Source organism: Cebidichthys violaceus, unplaced genomic scaffold (assembly GCF_023349555.1).
Source record: "Cebidichthys violaceus isolate CVI_PGR_0920_01 unplaced genomic scaffold, fCebVio1.0.p SCAF_52, whole genome shotgun sequence".
Lineage (NCBI taxonomy): Eukaryota > Metazoa > Chordata > Actinopteri > Perciformes > Stichaeidae > Cebidichthys > Cebidichthys violaceus.
Genome location: NW_027176728.1, coordinates 1,657,250 through 1,675,847, shown reverse-complemented (window position 1 = coordinate 1,675,847; position 18,598 = coordinate 1,657,250). Strand labels below are relative to the sequence as shown.

General features: G+C 40.4%; 1 protein-coding gene across 1 annotated transcript; it reads left to right on the top strand.

Moving 5' to 3' along the window:
• The first annotated feature begins 696 nt into the window (after positions 1–696).
• On the top strand, positions 697–18,572 carry LOC137888201 (beta-1,4 N-acetylgalactosaminyltransferase 2-like). The gene is made up of 13 exons (XM_068731542.1): positions 697–785; positions 1,571–1,707; positions 8,551–8,694; positions 9,798–9,904; positions 10,869–10,906; positions 12,970–13,036; positions 13,737–13,850; positions 14,135–14,221; positions 15,433–15,614; positions 16,778–16,921; positions 17,194–17,422; positions 17,522–17,646; positions 18,170–18,572. The coding sequence occupies exons 1-13, from the start codon at positions 783–785 to the stop codon at positions 18,299–18,301; spliced, it is 1,509 nt and encodes a 502-aa protein (XP_068587643.1). The 5' UTR covers positions 697–782; the 3' UTR covers positions 18,302–18,572.
• The last annotated feature ends 26 nt before the right edge of the window (positions 18,573–18,598 follow it).

Below are 18,598 nucleotides of genomic sequence, written 5' to 3'. Positions count from 1 at the left end.
ATGATGCCTCACTTGCATATTTAAAACATACGATTTCAGAAAACTTGTAATACAAAAGAAAGAAGTCTTAATGTTAGTAGTCACCTGCGGACGTTTCATGGTGATATCTATTAGATTAATATTTTACCACACTGTCACGACCTGGCTCTGCAGCCGTGACACTAGTGAGGGAGACGCAGTCAGTTTGCACCAGTAAAGAGTTTATTATTCATAGCACCAGACATATAAGTTGCAATGGTGGAACACGGCTGCTCCACGGCTGGTATGAGCGAGAGAGAGCGAGAGAGAGGGCGGATCTTTATACAGGAGCAGCCCGTATGAGGGTTTGCAGCCAATGACTTTTGTTGCTGTAGTGATACTTCTGTCCATTGTCTCTATTGTGTGCTTAGTCGTCTTTCCTTAGAGGTCCGTAATGGATGACAATGACAGGTTGCTCTGGATTATGGCCGTGTAAAGATCGATCTTTGGACTCTGCCTGACTCTTTTGAGTTATCTCAGGATCAGTAGCTGTTGGGAATGTTTGCATGTGATGTTTGGGGTTGAGGTCCATTTCAGATTATTGCTAATGTGTGTGCCAAGGAAGTTGAAGGAGTCCTTTATTGTAATTGGTTGTGGATGATGTCACTGGTGGGGAAGGAAACTGCCTGCTTAAAAAAGGCTGTCCTCTCTTGCCCTCCCTTATTGGAAAGTAGGTTGGTCAACATTTACATGTCGTGCATTGTGACAAAAGTTACTCATTCCTCTTGCGTGAAAAGGGACGAGTGGAACCCTGGTGAGAGCAAATGGTGAGCACTATGTCTTCCATGCAGTATTTGTGCTAAAAAGAAAAATACTTACAGCTCTTCCTGGCATTCTGTTTGTTTTATAATGAATAGATTACACATTATGTTTTTTTTCTTGGTCATGAACATCCAGTATAGCCTATTGTGTTAGCTGATTTTTTTCCCCCTCTAAATTACATCAATTTATCTTTTAACATTAGATTTAAAGTTGCTTAAATGTGAGGATGAATTGTTTTTTATGTAACTCTTTTGCAATTCATTATGAATGATTGTAGTTTTCTTTTTGTAAAGTAGCTTTCCAGTGTTGTCAGTCCTGTTTGAATTTAGGACTACAATTATGTCTACGCATAGTGTATATGCTTCAATTTGGGATGTTATTCTTTGATGAGTTGAGGAAGGATATAGTAATTGTTGAGAATCATTCTTTTTTAAATTAGTTTTAAACTCGCCACAACTCTCAAATGATACAATATATGTTTAATGTTTAATACATGTCTAGTTAGTCACACCTGTGCCCTTTAAAGTTAGCAAACAGATAATTGTGAGAATAGCAGCAGGTGGTTAGGGAGCGGTTGTTTAGAGAGTGCTGTCTGTTCTGTGTTAAATGTCCTTGTGTGTGATGGCACAATTCCAGTGGCACAATTCCAGTTCAGTCTTGCGGCAGTGTTGCACGCAAACGTTCAATACCATATTTGGGAAAGATTTAATGAAATGTGGAAGACTGGTTGCTTCAATATAAGTCTAGGAATTATAAGCCAAAACATAAAAGTGTGTGTCTTTCTTTTCAGATGGCTGTGTTTAACAGAGCACTGTTTCAAATGGCTGCTGTTGTGAGCATGATCACCCTGGTGACATTCTATTTCATGATATTCCATAATTGTTCTGGAGAGCTAACCCAAGAGGCTCCCACGACACAAAAACTGAGGTAAAGCCCACTGTGTTTGTATGCTACCCCCTCTTTATCTACTTTTAACAATATTTGACATTTTTATTGAGTTGTAGTTGTGGGATCTCAAGCAGCTCTGTGATAATTGAAAGCAGAGGTTCGTTGCTCAGTAAAAAAAAAAAATGTAGCCAGTATGCCACCCCGAAGAAATACAGGCCGACTTTGTGAGAGCCACAAATCCAAAACGGCTACCAATCAGCAATGTTGTAAATTATCTTTTCAAAATTTGTTGGCCTACAATGCTGAGCAGTACATGGTTTCTCTGACGTTTTGGGACGAGGAATTCATAATTGGTTTTGTTTTGATGATTTGGCCTTCAAATCCAAGAAGGCTGACGATTTTAAGCTCCAAAATATAAAGTTTTCAAACTTGTCATAGAGCCTTCATATTAATCTCTAACAAAAGCTCTGCTCATGATCAGTTGAGTTATGGACACTAAAAGTACAAGAGACCATCTCAGAGGTCAAAAACGTCAACGTTTGTAATTGATGACAAGTAAACCTTGATGAAGGTGTTTATAGGAATACATTAGCATGCATTTGTACATCAATACTCAGTTTATGGAAGTACAAGGTATTTAATTAACTTGGCATGTGCAGAGCTTTTCATTAGATCATTAGAGCCTAATAGAAAGCTCTACACCTTCCCATGATATCGAGTTAGGGGTATTGATGCACCCATGCAGATGAAGCAATGCGAAATAGCTTTGAAAGCAGGTTTAGCAAAGCAGATAATCTCAAGCATCGGTTTAATGCCTTCAGGTCCAAGATTGGATGGACACCACTGTACCGCTTCGCTATTACGTCATTATCCATCAATTAGCATCTGAGCTTCATGCATATGGATAATTGTTATAGCTTGCATCTCAAGTAGAAAGCGGATTCCCTCTCTCAATACTAAGGAGACGTATGGATCCTCTTTTTGACATGAATAGCAGAAGATGTTTCTGGAATCTGAGCTTGCAGCCTTGGACTACAGTCGACCTGTAATACTGCACATGCCTGCACACAAAGTCTCTCTCATGCTAGTCTGCCGAGCACTGCCATTCGTGGTACAATTGTTCTTTCTGTTAGAGAAATTCACTCGAGGCCGATGTAAACATCATTATCACAGGACATTTATTCTTGCAAGAAGGAGAAAGAGTTGAAACACGTACAAGTCATGTATCAAGGCTGCTCAGAGGTCTGTCTCTGAGTCTCTGATATTTATACTTCGGATAACACACAAGTGCGCTGACACAGAATCATTTGCATAAAGCTAAGTTACATGTCTTGAACTCGTTCTTCTCCCCTTCCGCACAAGCAAACGTCATCTTGACGTTTAGTAAGATATACAATCGTCCCTTACAGAAGGTCACAGTGACTGCTAAACGAGGAACATCTGAGGATAACAAGTGTGAAGAGAGTTCACACAGGAGCCACAGACTTCACGGAGCCTTGTATGTTAAACAATAAGAACTGATCATTCTAAAAGATATTTTTCTCCAACATTTCCCTCCTGTTTATACAAAGTATAACTACTAGATTAGAATAAAAATAAATGAATGAATGTCCAATCAAACTAGTAATAAATGAATGTATAAAAACAAAACATCAAAAACAATAAAGAAAGAATATAATCAAAAACACACGTATTTTAATGTCATACGGATTATCCTAAGATTAAAGTATCATTTTAAAGACAAAGGAATGTCTTCACAAATATACTGTCGCTTCCCAGCCTCTCATCACCTTGGTTGGAAATCTGTAAGTACACAGAGTCTGTTTATTCATTTCAACATCAATTCATCGCTGTATTAGCCCTCTCAACACGGTATGAAAATACAATCAAGATGAACCAAACATTTTGTAGACCCCTCCTGTTCTTCACCAGCAACACGTCTTGACCCCTCTACCATATTGTTGCCCACCAAAATAACAGTTGGAAACAGATAGTGCAGAGTGACTCAATCGTTGCTACTAGGCGGTTTGAGGAGGAGAAAACAATTTGTAAGGCACATTTGAAACCTGTTGGATCATTTTCTGGTGTCAGGCGGAACGGAATTGTTCCCAGCGTGTAATGTTAGTGTGGTTGCATTCTGTATTATCAATTGTCAATTTTATCTGCCGTATTATTAATTGTCAATTTTATCTGCCTAAACTTCACACCGTAATATTGGACTAATTATTATTAAAGCTGCTAAAAGCAAAGCAAAACATAGTTCCCCTTATCTCTCACAGCCCTGGCTGTCTACATCATTGTTTACCAGTTCCCTTGATGTTATGTCTATCACTGAGCCCTTGTGCTTCTTACAGACACCACTAACCCCCTCTGAGCGTGTTAGTACCTTCACTGGTCAGACAAGCGGCCTTAGAGACTTTCACCTCCCTGTTACTCCAGACTCACCCAGAGGGAACAGGTGGCTGCAATTAAGAGTTATCAGGCATGATAACTTATGCGGACAATTGGTTGGAATTTCTTTTCTTTTTTAACATTTTCCACATATTCTGATTTAATTGTACCATTTGTTCTTTCAATCAACCCTGCTGACTGAGGAAGACAAGACTAGTGTTTTGGTTGGAAATACCTCGATCCATTTAGAATATTGATCAATTATTGTCAAACAATATTTCTTCCCTTCACATTGGTTTAATTCAATGAAATCTATGCAAATGTGATGAAATGGATATTCTGGTTCTGGTATTTTACCCCCCCCCCACATGCGCTTGTGTTAAAACGGTTGTCATAAAACCCTCTCTGCAGTCCACTGTTTGTGTGAAAGATTTATCATAGTTTGGCAAACCCAGCGCTGATGAACTTATTAACATCTTTTTAAATACCATTAAAGCTTCATCTGCTTCAGGTGTCCAGCACAATGTGTCATGTGCTGCCATAGGTTTATCATAAATCAATTTTGATAAAGGTTCAGTTAATTCAGCGTAATTAGGAACCCAATTTTTTTACAGAAATTGGTCATTCCTTAGAATGACATCATTTGTCTTTTTGTTTGAGGTTGGTGCTTTGAGAATGGCTTCTTTTCTTTTGTCATCTAGTGATCGGCCATCCTTAGATAAATCATAACTCAAATATTTTACTTTTTCCTTCCAGAGCTGGAGTTTGTTTTTGCTTACTTTATGACCTCGTTCACAGAGGAACTTTAGCAGTGCAAGAGTATCCTCTTTGCATTGTTGTTGTGTCTTAGAGCATATCAAAATATCTTCAACATAAAGATTTGACTTCCCCCAGTTGGCTTGAATTTAGCTCTGTTAGCTGCCATCATTTGAGAAAAGATGGTAGGATTTTCACAATACCCTTCTATTGTAAGTGTACTTTTCCCCATTGAATTGAAAAGCAAACCAGAATTGACAATTTTTATGCACTAGTATTGAGAAAAATGCATTAGCTAAATTTATCACAGTCATGAAGAGTTTTCTCTCTTCTGGCTGCAGTGATCACACCACTCCTGTTCATCTTATCCTAGCCGTTGTTCTGTTAAAGAATGTCTCTGCATATTCTTATCTGGCCCTGGAGTGTCTGCAGTACATGGCACAATGCATGTCTTCAATTTATTGTTTTTGTACAGTCTGAGGAGCTATTTTATCAACTTTTTCTTTAACTCCTGTGTACTTTTTGTAGTTAACAAAACTGTAGCAATAATTTGGTGAGTTAGAAACCTCTTGCATACAACAATCAATTGTTTATTCAAACCACTTTCATTCTCTTTCTAACAGGTTAACTGGACAGTTTTTCGTTGATCGCACAATTTTCTGTTTTGTCTGTAAGCCCGTTTTTGGATCTTATGATCGTTTCATTAGTTTTTTGTCTTCTGAGGTTAAGATAACAGATTTGCATGCTCCGGAATCACACAAAAATACCACTTCACACCCTTCTATCATCAAATCACAAATGTTTTTTCTTCCTGTATCAAACACAATTTTTATTTGATCTAATTCTAATATTTCTATCTTTATTGTTCACCTTTAGTCTGTATCTGTGTATCAGTGTGTGTGCGTGCTTTTACATGACCTGATCCGTCTGATGAATGTGTTGTCCAGACGTCCCCCTCCTCCGATGTCCCACTCCTCGCTCCTTTTTTTCCTGCCACAGACATCCACTCCGCCTGTCGAATCGTCCTGCCTCTCCTCCGCTCTCTCTTTATCCTCTGCTCCGTCCACGGAAGCCTCCACGTCTTTGATGATCTCGGAAATACACATTAGAACAAACAGGTTCAGATATTTCATCAAATCATCATAGTCAAATAGCATAATTTTGTTTCCCTTTTTTTCTTTTGATGGTTACGCTGCAACATTGTTGCTGCATATTCAACATATATAACACTGGTGGGTGTTGCTCACCATATTCTGTGCCTGATCTGGTGGATGCTGGCTTGTAGAGCGGTCCGTCAAAAGTCTCTCATGACCCTTGTCAGTGCCGTCACAAGCTTAGTTGCTGTTGTTTCTGCGTTTTGTCTGAGCACCTCCGGGACAGTGCAGGAGGGAGAGAGTGGAGGATCAGGCTGCTGGGCCCGTGAAGTTTGAATCTCCACGGGCTGGAATGTCTGGAGGGGAGACAGAGGGTGGGCGGACATACAGAGGAGGCCGCCTTCCTCACACTATTCACACAAATCAGGAGAATTAGTCACGTTATTTTTACAGTTTTTGTTATTGTCCTATAGTCGTTTCAGTCTGGTTTTCTCTGCTCCCTTTTTGCGCTTTTGCGCCTCAGTTAACCACATTTCTACTTCGGTTAAACTCTCTTTCTTTTCCTTAACTTTCTTTCTCTTACATTTCTATTCTGTTTGGTTTACCAGAAGTTGACATCCTGTGACTGTCAATTTCTCATTGAAAACATATTTCTCTTTCTTTCCCTTTAGCTTTCTTAACACTTTCCTCATCCTCTACTTTATCTCTCCCTTTCATCTTTATTCTCTTTGCTAGTTTTAGAACCTATCGTTTATTTATTATAGTTATTAAAAAGAAGAATCTGTACAAAATTCTTCCTTTGGATCTAAACCCAAGATTAATAGTCCTCCGACTCAGTATCTATTTAAAATTTCCTTAGTGAAATCTTAGGTTAACCTTATTTTACATTTTTTTGGTAGAACTAGTAGTGTGTAATTTAGTGTAATTTAGGCTTAAGTTTCAAGCCTAAGATTATTGCCTTTGCAGTCCCACTATTTTTTCATTTAAGATTATAGTTGTTAAATCTTAAGAACGCTATTATTTAATTTAAGATCTATAGTTTTTAAATGTTCGCAGCCGAGTGTGAAGCGGTTGGGATGAGGATCAGCACCTCTAAATCTGAGACCATTGGTTGTCAGCAGGAAACCGGTGGATTGCCCACTCTGGGTAGGGAATGAGTCCTTACCCCAAGTGAAGGAGTTCAAGTACCTCGGGGTCTTGTTTGCGAGTGAGGGAACAATGGAACGTGAGATTGGCCAGAGAATCGGAGCAGCTGGGGCGGTATTGCAGTCGCTCTACTGCACCGTTGTGACGAAAAGAGAGCTGAGCCGCAAGGCAAAGCTCTCGATCTACCAGGCAATCTTCGTTCCTACCCTCACCTATGATCATGTGGACTGGGTCATGACCAAAATAATTAAATCGCGGGTACAAGCGGACGAAATGGGTTTCCTCAGGAGGGTGGCTGGCGTCTCCCTTAGAGATAGGGTGAGAAGTTCGGTCATCCGTAAGGGACTCGGAGTAGAGCCGCTGCTTCTTTGCGTGGAAAGGAGCCAGTTGAGGTGGTTCGGGCATCTGATAAGGATGCCACCTGGGCGCCTCCGTAGGGAGGTGTTCCAGGCACGACCAGCTGGGAGGAGACCCTGAGGGAGGCCCGGGACCAGGTGGAGGGACCTAAAATGCTAAGTACTCTTGTTTGAGAATAGAGCGGAGGTCTTTGTCAGGAGTCCTAAACTCCCCTGTGCACAGTTTCAGGTTCAAAGCTGAAGAGAAGTTGAGGTATTGAGATCCAGGTCACGGCACCAAATGTTAGAGAAATTCACTCGAGGCCGATGTAAAAATCATTATCACAGGACATTTATTCTTGCAAGAAGGAGACAAAGCTGAAACACATGCAAGTCATGCATCAAGGCTGCTCAGAGGTCTGTTTTCGGAGTCTCTGATATTTATACTTCGGATAACACATAAGTGCGCTGACACAGAATCATTTGCATAAAGCTACGTTACATGTCTTGAACTCGTTCTTCTCCCTTTCCGCACAAGCAAACGTCATCTTGACGTTTAGTAAGATATACAATCGCCCCTTACAGAAGGTCACAGTGACTGCTAAACGAGGAACATCTGAGATACCAAGTGTGAAGAGAATTCACACAGGAGCCACAGACTTCACGGAGCCTTGTATGTTAAACCATAAGAAGATGATTTATTGAACCTGGCTACCATCTGCAGTCAGGAGCAACGGGTCCAACAATGATCCCAGAAGACCTAGGCGGGGAACTGCATCTTCCCACTCACTGTTGGAGATGATTGAGGAACCACTGTTTAAAATTGTATTGAACACAGGCAGACACTTCTTCCCCATGTTGATGCACCATGATAATGGTCTTCCGTGGAGTCATACGGGTGAGGGATCGACAATGTTGACAGCGCATTAGCCTCAGCCTGTCATGAGAAAAGTTCTTCAGGTTGGTCTACCGAGGACGCAATCCCCATACTGTACTGTGTGTACCAATGTTAAGGGAACTTTGCAATGAGTCTAAGATGGTTATTCAGTGCAAGCCCTAAGCAATATTGGGCATCATAGTTATTCTTAAGTGACAATATGACAAAGCAGAGAACTAAATTGTGTTTCTTCACAACTTCCATATTATCCCCACCATTCCAGGTTGCCACCCATGAGTCATCTGCCCCCACCTGGTCCATGCACCTGTCCCGGTGGCTCAACTCTACTCAAAGAACACCTCCCAAAGGATCAGTATGGGGAGTTGGTGAAACGCCGCGCTAAGGAGCTCCATCAACACAAAGCCAGGTAGTAGATGAATGGATTGATGAATGCTCGGAGAGTTCACTAAAAGTGGAGAAACTGGACAAATCAAGTGGATGTCTTCCAAAGCTACTGCCTTTTTAAGCACAAAATTCACTCTGTTTTTAACTATTCCTCTACTGCAAACAGTGAGACACTATCCAGGAAAGACAGAGAAGGGATAGTATGTATGAAAAAGACTTTGGAAGATATCCACTTGATTTGACAAATTGTAGCCTGAGATTCACTACATACATTTTTGCACAAAGTTCCCCATTGTTCCCCATTGCTTCCACTGAAAGCGCACTAGGGCCATTATGAATATGAGGATTAGCGAGGTATATAACTGGGTTTCCAGCAATCAGTTTTAATGTTAAAATAAAGGTACCCTAAACTATTTAAGTTCCAGCTATAGAGCACTTTTTCTATGATTGGGTCCCTGTTTAGTTTTTGGCACGCTCGCACACAAAGACACATTCCTACCAATGGTTTCACACTATTCCACTGAGCTATAAAAAAATCTGTATATACAGTATATATATATTGCCCAATTTCTTACTCCCGAGGCTGCTTGCACTAGAATTTGCTAAATTCCAATTATACAAGAGAAATCATTATTCTGAACAGATTAGCCTATTGTTATTGTTTTTTGTTTTTTTTACCATGTTCTAAATGAGATGCTATACGTTCCATAATTACCTTGAGGTCTTTTACTCATTATTACACGTTTTTTGCCCCATGCATACCCTATCACACAAAATAGAAAAAAACTCATTACAAATATCCTCACTTTTATCATTAGTCATAAATTATGACTGTACTACTATACCTGTATACCCTAGTATTAAAAGGGGAAAAAACACAGCCCCTTTATTCACTTGATGGAACCGATGGGTTGGCTGGGAGGCCAAGCGCACATACCTCCCATGTATAGTTTTGAATAGTTTATACTGTTATTTTCATTTGTGTATAAATCGTTGGCACTAAAAATATCTGACAGTTGAGCAACTCTCTGTTACTTCCTTCTTTTATTTTATGGTTGTAATCAAAATGGTGATACTTGTTTGCACAACCCATCACCCTCCCACCTTTCCCTATGTCTTCAACAGGACTACTTCTGTATTATCCAGACTGCTGTTTGCTTCGCCTAACTCTCCACTGCAGTATCCCATCCAGGGTTTTAAAGTACTCCCTTTGACCTCCACTCTCATACCAGGTAGGCTATACTCTATATATAGTATAGCTCAAAGCATTTTTATTGATTGAAAGCTTTCATATTACACTACAATTTGACATAATAGCAAGTTGGAGAAAGTCATTAGTCATCAGAAAATACAGTTAAAAGCAATGTTGTACCATTCAGGGAGCTAACACTCCAAAGATACAGTCCTAGGTTTCTCTGCTGATAAAAATGTATGCTAACTGTGAATAGTAATGAGCTATAAACAATACCACAACAAATGTTAATGCTACAAGCTAGCAGCCTCGCCAGCATCGTGAGCAGCATATGAATTAGAAATTGCTAATTTCAGTTTGCAATAATGAAATTCAGTAGTTCAAGTACTTTTATTCCGTCAGCTCGTTCCCGTGCCGAGTAGCCAGACCAATGCATCGTTCAAAGTTGTAGAAGCAGTATGAGACAAAGTGCCTGCGCATGCGTGTTCCAGCAATAAACACACACTCGTATTTTACATTAATGTACAGACAGAATGTATACTGCTCTCATTACGATGCCCTGGGAGCTTCTTGTTGGCAGCAGACTGTCTATAGTTCCATATTCATGACATTTTATCTAAAACATGAAATACGTAGACCACGTCTTCGCGTAGACCACATTTCACCGACCAGTGTAATATGACTTTGGAGAAAATGTTTACAGTAACCAATATCGTCTCTCTTTCAACCTACAACTGAACAGACCATCAACATTTTAAAACAAATTGTTGTTTTGTGACACGTTAATGTTGTAACCTCAATTTAGCCGGTTGAAAAGACTGAAAATTAGGTCTTAGACGTTCAGACCGAATTTCAACCAGTTTTCAACCAGAAATCAACGTTGAAATCCTGGTTTGTGCTCACTGGGATAGGACAGGGGTCCTTCTTGTAAAAGTCAACAAAGCCAGAGATGAATATGTGTCCTTCTGTAAAAGAATGAATGCATGAGATTGTTTCGATTTCAGGCTTAGCACTGCATGCAGGACAAAGAAGCAGCTACAAGGTTGGTGTGTTTCCATAGATGCAATAGATCAACTGGTCATTCTCACGCAGATCAACCTAATAGAATAGTAACGTTTGGCTGGTTAATACAAGATGGCTGCATTCATGATACAGTATATTTGTCATACTACATATAAAACATAGTTAAATTGAAGGAAAATTGCAGTATATGCCAACGTGGCGTATTTCCCATTAAAATGGCTATTCTGGCTTGTTGGTCATGCTAACTTTGCAATCGCCACCTTTGTTAGAGAGATCCAGGGAAATAAGGACGCATATCATTTTGCAAATTTTCTTTTAGTGAAGACATTTCAACATACAGAAGACAATACTTTACATGTGATGTAGTCAGAATCAGAATTTACATTAATGTTTTCATAAAAATGTCGTGGCTTGTGCCAATATTGCAAAGGCAGGTACATTTCTTTGATGTTTTATCATTGTACTGCAGCCATCTTGTTGTAAAACCTCACTGAAACTAGGACATCCAGGCCCTGAAACTGCTGCAAAAGATGAATATGGGTTTCATTTCAAAAGCCATTGTGTGATTTTTTTTTTTTTTTTTATCTTTTTCCAATAATATTGACTGCCCCTAGACTTGTAATATTGCCATTATCCCAATAGTCAAAATCTAAAGCTAAATCTAAACAATTGCAGAATGTGATGAGAATAAGTTAAATAATTGACATTGGCTTGGTCACACCAGCATTTAAAGTAGCGATATTTTGCAATTAGTTCAGGCTCTGTCCAACACTTTCAATGCCAGGGGGGAGTACATTGCACAGTACAGAGCAAATAGAAGTTTGAGGAGCTTGTGACTGACTAGTGCTAGTATGTTCCTGGCTGGCTAGTACATTAGCGGTTAAGTTGCCTGCTATAGTAGTTCAACAACTATACCTGTGATTAGTTACTGTATCAAGCATCTAGAACCAAATATTTGGCAAACAAATCTGGGTGAATTTTTTATGAGCCACTTTCTGGTATGACCAAACCCTTCAGCAAAACCTGACTGTAAGGGCACCCTGTTCTTGCAGCTTTAGTTAGCTGCACACATTGAGCCCATTGCAGTGACCTTTCTGCTCTTTCCTGCACCGCCGGCGGCTCGTGTCCTTGCTTTCTCTGTCTGATTTGATGTTGTGGCTGTGGTGTGGGGACCTATCCTAACTTCTAACGCTGTAGACGTAAAACAATTATGAAGCCCCTCTATTTGCAACGTACCATATCGGCAGCAAGACGGAAATGCAAATATTACACACACATATTGTAAATAGCAATGCTAGTGTGCTCAGTGCCAACTGGAAAGGTGGTAGTTCTGTTAGCGGTTAGCCAAACGCACCTTCCAAAACAACAAAAGTGAGCCACAAGCGGCCGAAAGGTACGCAGCAGTGTGTGTACTGGTAGTCCCGTTAGCAGTTAGCCAAACACATCGCAAACTGTTATCCCCTCACTGTCAGTGCAGAGTAGCAGATGGGGGGGGGGGGGGGGGGGGCAATCGATAAGGATCAATCGATCCTTAGCATCAATTGAGCTTACAGAACACGTAACCTAGCGAACCTGCAGATACTGCTATTGGTTACTTAGCAATTTTGCTCATTGATAGTTGGCCCACAGTTTTCCTCCCTTGCCAAAGTGCCACCCTGGGCAATGTCCTAGTTGGACACGACAGCACTGCCTAACCTAAACCATTCAAGGCCAATGCCTAACCTCAATTATCTCGCTAGAGTTTGGATATCGAGGGTTACCATCTAGACCCAACTAAAATCATTACATGCAAGCAATTATCTTTGGTGCATATGTTTCATCAACTTCCTTCCAATCTTTACAAATTTGATCATAAGTTGAGTTATTAAGATCTAAATTAGCTTTTACACCTTAGGTCACATGCATTTATATAAATTCAGCTTGATATACCAAGTAAACTGCCGTACAAACTGCCAGTAAACACATTGTGCTGAGGGAACCTGTGATATTATCCAGATGCATATTAAAAATAATTGAGCGTTTTCTCTATTGTACATGTGTACTTTCCGTTCTCTGTGGTTTATTCAGGTGTGTCTACTCTAGGTGTCCTTGAATGTGTCTAAAGGGGTTCTAACCACAGAGATTACAGCTGACGGAGTGAAGGTCCAAGGTGAGATTGTCAGAATGTCAGAACTTACTATATATAGTTTGTGATATGTGCCATACCTTTAGTTGCAATACTGCAGTCACAACTAGCCTGTAAAAATAATAAACAACAAATGATCTGCCTCATTGGTTAGTAGATCAACTTAACCTTCTCCAATTAATCGACCAAACGAACGTGGCTGGTAATCTTTCACAGCTGAACTGCATGGTTACAATACAGAGAAGAACTTTGTCCAGAAACAATTTATATGCTTTTAGACAAAGAGTTGTGGATGAAGAGAATCACATCCATCCTTGATGGTTTTAGTGACTTATTAAGTTACATTTCAAAATGATGCAACCTGAGCATTCCCTGGATTTCTTTTAGAAACAAGAAGTCGTTTCACTTGTTTTTAAAAGAAATTAAAACTAGAGGTTGTTTCTTTTTAAGAGACATCAAAACAAGAAGTTGTTTCTCTTATTTCTAAAAGAAATAAAAACTAGACGTTGTTTTACTTGTTTCTATGCAAGTGCAATTGTCTCTTTTCAGAGCACTTAGTTAGTTGTCACTAACTGTGAAAGTTCCCTGTGTAAACACCTGACATTCTTCATGGCTTAACTTAATGTAATCTCAAACATTTCAAACCTACTTCAAATAGAGGTGGTTGGACGTTTATGATTAAACAGCTGTTGTTTGACTATTGTGACATTCTTTTAACTATCAGGTCATGGTGAGAGCAGACTGATTATGGAGTCTAGCAGCCTGGTGACCCTCAACTACCTGCTGGCTAAAGTGTCCTACACCAGCACTGTCTACCATATACACACTGGAGACCTCGGTATGCGTCAGGGAAATTGGAACGGAGCTACAAAAACAGAACCTTTATGTACAAAATCAGAAATGAAATGCTCAAAATGATGTGCATAAGTCCTAATACAGCAAATGTAATGGAAAAAAACAAGTGCAGTTTTCAATGTTTTGTACAGCTATCTGTGTGCATGAATGTGTGTTTAATGTAAAGTTACTGAGGAAAATGTGTGTGCATTTTGTTTTGTTCTTAGATTCACCGGCAGCTTAGTTTGAGCCCACTTTGTTTTCTACAGTAAACTTTTCTGTACTTAGCATCCTTCCAGTTTGAAAACCATGAAGCCGTGTTTCCCATTACCATCAAACAGCCTCTCCTTCCAGTCCTGTACGACATGGGAACAGGTAGGTGTGCACTCATCATGGTGGTCTGGAGGTTAAAATTCAAGTTAGTGGGAGAAGGAGGGAGGAATAACTATATCTGAAGAAGAATGGACAGCAATATGGAAATTTCAGTGGAAGAGTACCAGCTCGCAGACATGGAGAGAAACCCTTCTCTTTGCTGGAGAGGATTTGGAAACCAAAATACAAACCATTACAGTATTTTTGGGAATTGCCCTGTTATCAAAGACAACAAAGACTACAAAACATTTTTGATGGTGAAATATCCCTAGAAAGTAAGACCATGTATCTTAAATATTTACCTGAAAATGTGTCAAAAAGAGACAAATGTTTAATAAATGTACTTCTGGTGGCCGATAAAAAGACTCTTAACAGGATATAGTTATCACAAGAGAGTCCCACTCTGAATACATGGATGGACATTACAATGGACAAGATAACAGCATCTGTCAACTACAAATTGGGAAAAATGGGATATATGTAACACCCCATAGACCTGACTTTAATTTCATAAATCAATGAATGTACCGTAGAGAATAGATCACTCCCTAGTTATATATAGTTTTTCTTTTTTCTCTACTTTTTATATGTGTATACCTCAAATGGGCATCATATGAAGATCATACTGTATACATTGTATGAAAGACATCTGTAAATGCCTGAATGATGCCTGAAACATAAATTAAAAAAATAAAGTTAGTATTCAATTATTTATGGCAGGAAAGTGCTGCGTCTCTGCTCTGTGCTAGAACCGTATGATCATCAAACCATATGACTTTCTTTTTAAAGCATAAAAGCTGTCATCTAGTATATTTACTACTATTCAGTTTTTCAAACTTAACCTACAAAAGATGCAGGAAGATGAAACTAACTGTCTTGCTTTTGGGTAAACTGCTGTGGACCAGTCTTTATTAAGTACTTACATGTGTGCTGTTATCAGTACATTGCATTATTTCCTGTAACGATGCAAATTACTTATTCGTGATACAAACACTTTTGAATGAATAATAAATTAATTTGTTAACCACATTTCTAGTTCAAACTGCTTGAAAGTAAGGAAACAGGCACTGTAAAGTAAATTGTCCTGTTTCTAAACCCAAATAACAGTCTGAAAACCTGCTACAATAAATCGGCAACAGGTTCATGTTCAACTGTGCTGACAATTCATTGTGTTTTACTGTTTTCTCTTTTCTTGAACTTCTCTTCTCTGTCAGATGTCAGCTCTCACGTCACTGTCATCACCAAGACGTTCCTGCGCTACACACAACTCAAGGTGTTGCTGAGTAGCATCCGGCGTTTCTATAGCAATATAGAAGTCATCATCGCAGATGACAGCTTTGAACCAGAGAACATTACTGGAGAACACATCAGACAGTACATCATGCCTCCAGCACAGGTACACACACACACACACACACACACACACACACACACACACACACACACACACACACACACACACACACACACACACACACCATAAACACACATACATTGTTTTGTGTACTTAGTGGTTTCAGTTGGATTCAGATCTCATCACAGCACAGAATCTGCCCCGATCAAAGTCACCAACGACCTCCTCCTCTCCTCTGATGACCACTCCCTCAACATCCTAATACTACTCGACCTCAGTGCAGCCTTCAACACCATTAACCACTCCATCCTCCTCTCCTATCTCGAGTCCTCCCTCCACATTACTGGCACAGCCCTCTCCTGGTTCAGATCATACCTCTCTGACCGTGAACAGTTCATTAGTATCAACAAATCCAAGTCTGACACAGCCTCAGTCTCTCAAGGTGTCCCCCAAGGTTCAGTACTCGGTCCCCTCCTCTTCATCCTCTACCTGCTACCCCTTGGCGACGTCATACGCCACCATGGTCTCCACTTCCACTGCTATGCTGACGACACCAAGCTCTACATCTCCAAATCCATCACCCGCACCACCCACTCCACCATCACCAACTGCCTCACAGATATAAAAACCTGGATGCAAGCCAACTTCCTCAAACTCAACAGTGACTAATCTGTAATCCTCATCATCGGCCCCAAATCACTAAACAAATCCCACCACAACTTCTCCCTCTGCATCGATGGCACCACTGTTCCTGCACCACATCATTCAAATCACAAAAACAACATCTTCTTTCATCTCAAAAACATCGCCCGTCTCCGCCCCTCCCTCTCCTCCACAGCTGCTGAAACACTCATCCACTGCAACAGCATCCTGTACGGCTCACCCACCAAAATCATCAACAAACTACAATACATCCAGAACTCAGCTGCCCGTCTGCTCTCCCACTCCACCAGAGACCACATCACCCCAGTCCTTCAAAACCTCCACTGGCAAAGAATCCAGTTCAGGATTCTCCTCATCACATACAAAGTCCTTCTTTGTTCACTCCATGTGACGCCTTTCTCCTGTTTTTTTTTGTTTTTTTACAATAATACCTGACGTGAACTTTCAGAATTTAGGACTTATTGTTTGTTAATGTGTTGTATTGCATTGCACTTGAATTGTCACCTGAAATGAACATTAAAAAAACATGTTTTCTCCCTCAGGGCTGGTTTGCCGGCAGGAATCTGGCTGTCTCCCAGGTAACCACCAAGTACCTCCTGTGGGTGGACGATGACTTTGTGTTCACGGAGGAGACGAAGATCGAGAAGCTGGTGGAGGTGATGGAGGCGGTCCCCGAACTGGATGTGGTGAGAATAAAAAGGGCTTGTGTCTGAGGGGTCTGTTAGCTTGTGTTGATATATAGTTATTTCGGGTGATTTCTGCTCCTCACTCAATTTATTTCTGAATCCTCTCGACATTTCTTTTAGTTATTTTCTCAAACATCACTGTTTATCCTCCTCTGCACCTGTTTTTGTTGTTGTTTTTGTTACAAGTACAATGTGTCAACTGGAGCCGATCCCAGTATGTAATGTGGTTGCCAGTTTATAACCAGTTTTCCCGATCTCTCTGTTCTCATCAGCTGGGCGGGACAGTACAAGGGAACCAGTTTTATTTCTCTCTCCTCTATGAGGAAGGAGAGGAAATGGATGGCGGCTGCCTCTACAGAAAGTCTAACGAGAAGTTCCATCCACTTCCTGGTTACCCACAATGCTCTCTGACCAGTGGGGTGATCAACTTCTTCCTGGCTCGAACGCACGCCGTGCAGAAGGTGGGATTTGACCCTAAGCTCCAGAGGGTAGCGCACACGGGTAGGTCTAGAGTTTGGAGTCCAAGTGGCAGTAAGTCCACGCTCTTTTAGTTTTCGTTGGCGTTTTTCTAAAAGTGTTGATGTCTGTCTCTGACTCCAGAGTTCTTTATGGACGGCCTGGGCTCCTTGCTGGTTGCCTCGTGTGACCACGTGTCCATCGGCCACCAGCCCAAAACGAGCCACAACAAGGACAAGGCTCGCTACGATAAATTCAGAAACCCGGCAGTGAGTGACATTGAGCTCAAACTGCAGCTTCACTTCTTCAAAAACCACCTAAAGTGTATCAAGTATGGATAGATGACCACTTGAGGACTTTGAGTGACATATTTCCCTGCACTTCTTCAAATGAATGCATTATATATTTGTTAGAGAAATTCACTCGAAGCCGATGTAAAAGTAATAATCACAGGACATTTATTCTTGCAAGAAGGGGACAGGGTTGTACACATACAAGTCAATGTGTCAAGACTGCTCAGAGTTTCAACTCCAAGCCACCAGGTTATATAGTCGTAAACCTGCATACACACAAGTCACAAGATGGCCCAAGACAGACTCCCTTAACATATCAAACAGACCTTACATCAACACGTGAAAGAGGACATGGTATCTTAGATGTTCTGTTCTCGCATAAAGGTCACTCTTGGGGTCAAAGGAGACGGCCCAAGACAGGCTCCTTTAACATATCAAACAGGCTTTACATGAACACGTGAAAGAGGACATGGTGAGAATGCGTTTGCTTTTCCCCCAGGGCATGTTGATTCCCGCAGAATGTGACCACCTGCCCTTCCTAAGTGTCAACGAAAGTTCAACCGGTCAAACCACATGTGGCAGGGCCTTGTGTGCAGACCATAACTTCGATATCAAAATAGGAGAAAGATAATTAGCCTTTAAATTTTCCTCCAACAATATTCCTCTTTCTCCTTTTGTTTTTATTGTTGGATATAGTATCCAAGTATAAAGTCATTTTGTATATAAGGCTCTTAATATACAGTAAGCTGCAAATGCAGAGTGTGAGTATTTCATTAAGTTTATCTTTGTATCTTTATCCTGTCTTGTGTTTTTTTTAATCAAGTTTTTCTTGAATGTGTGCATTACAACAGAGTGCTTTATATAATGCTCTCACTCTTATTTAAATATATTTTTAGATTTACTATTTGTATTGTTCGTCTGAATCCAA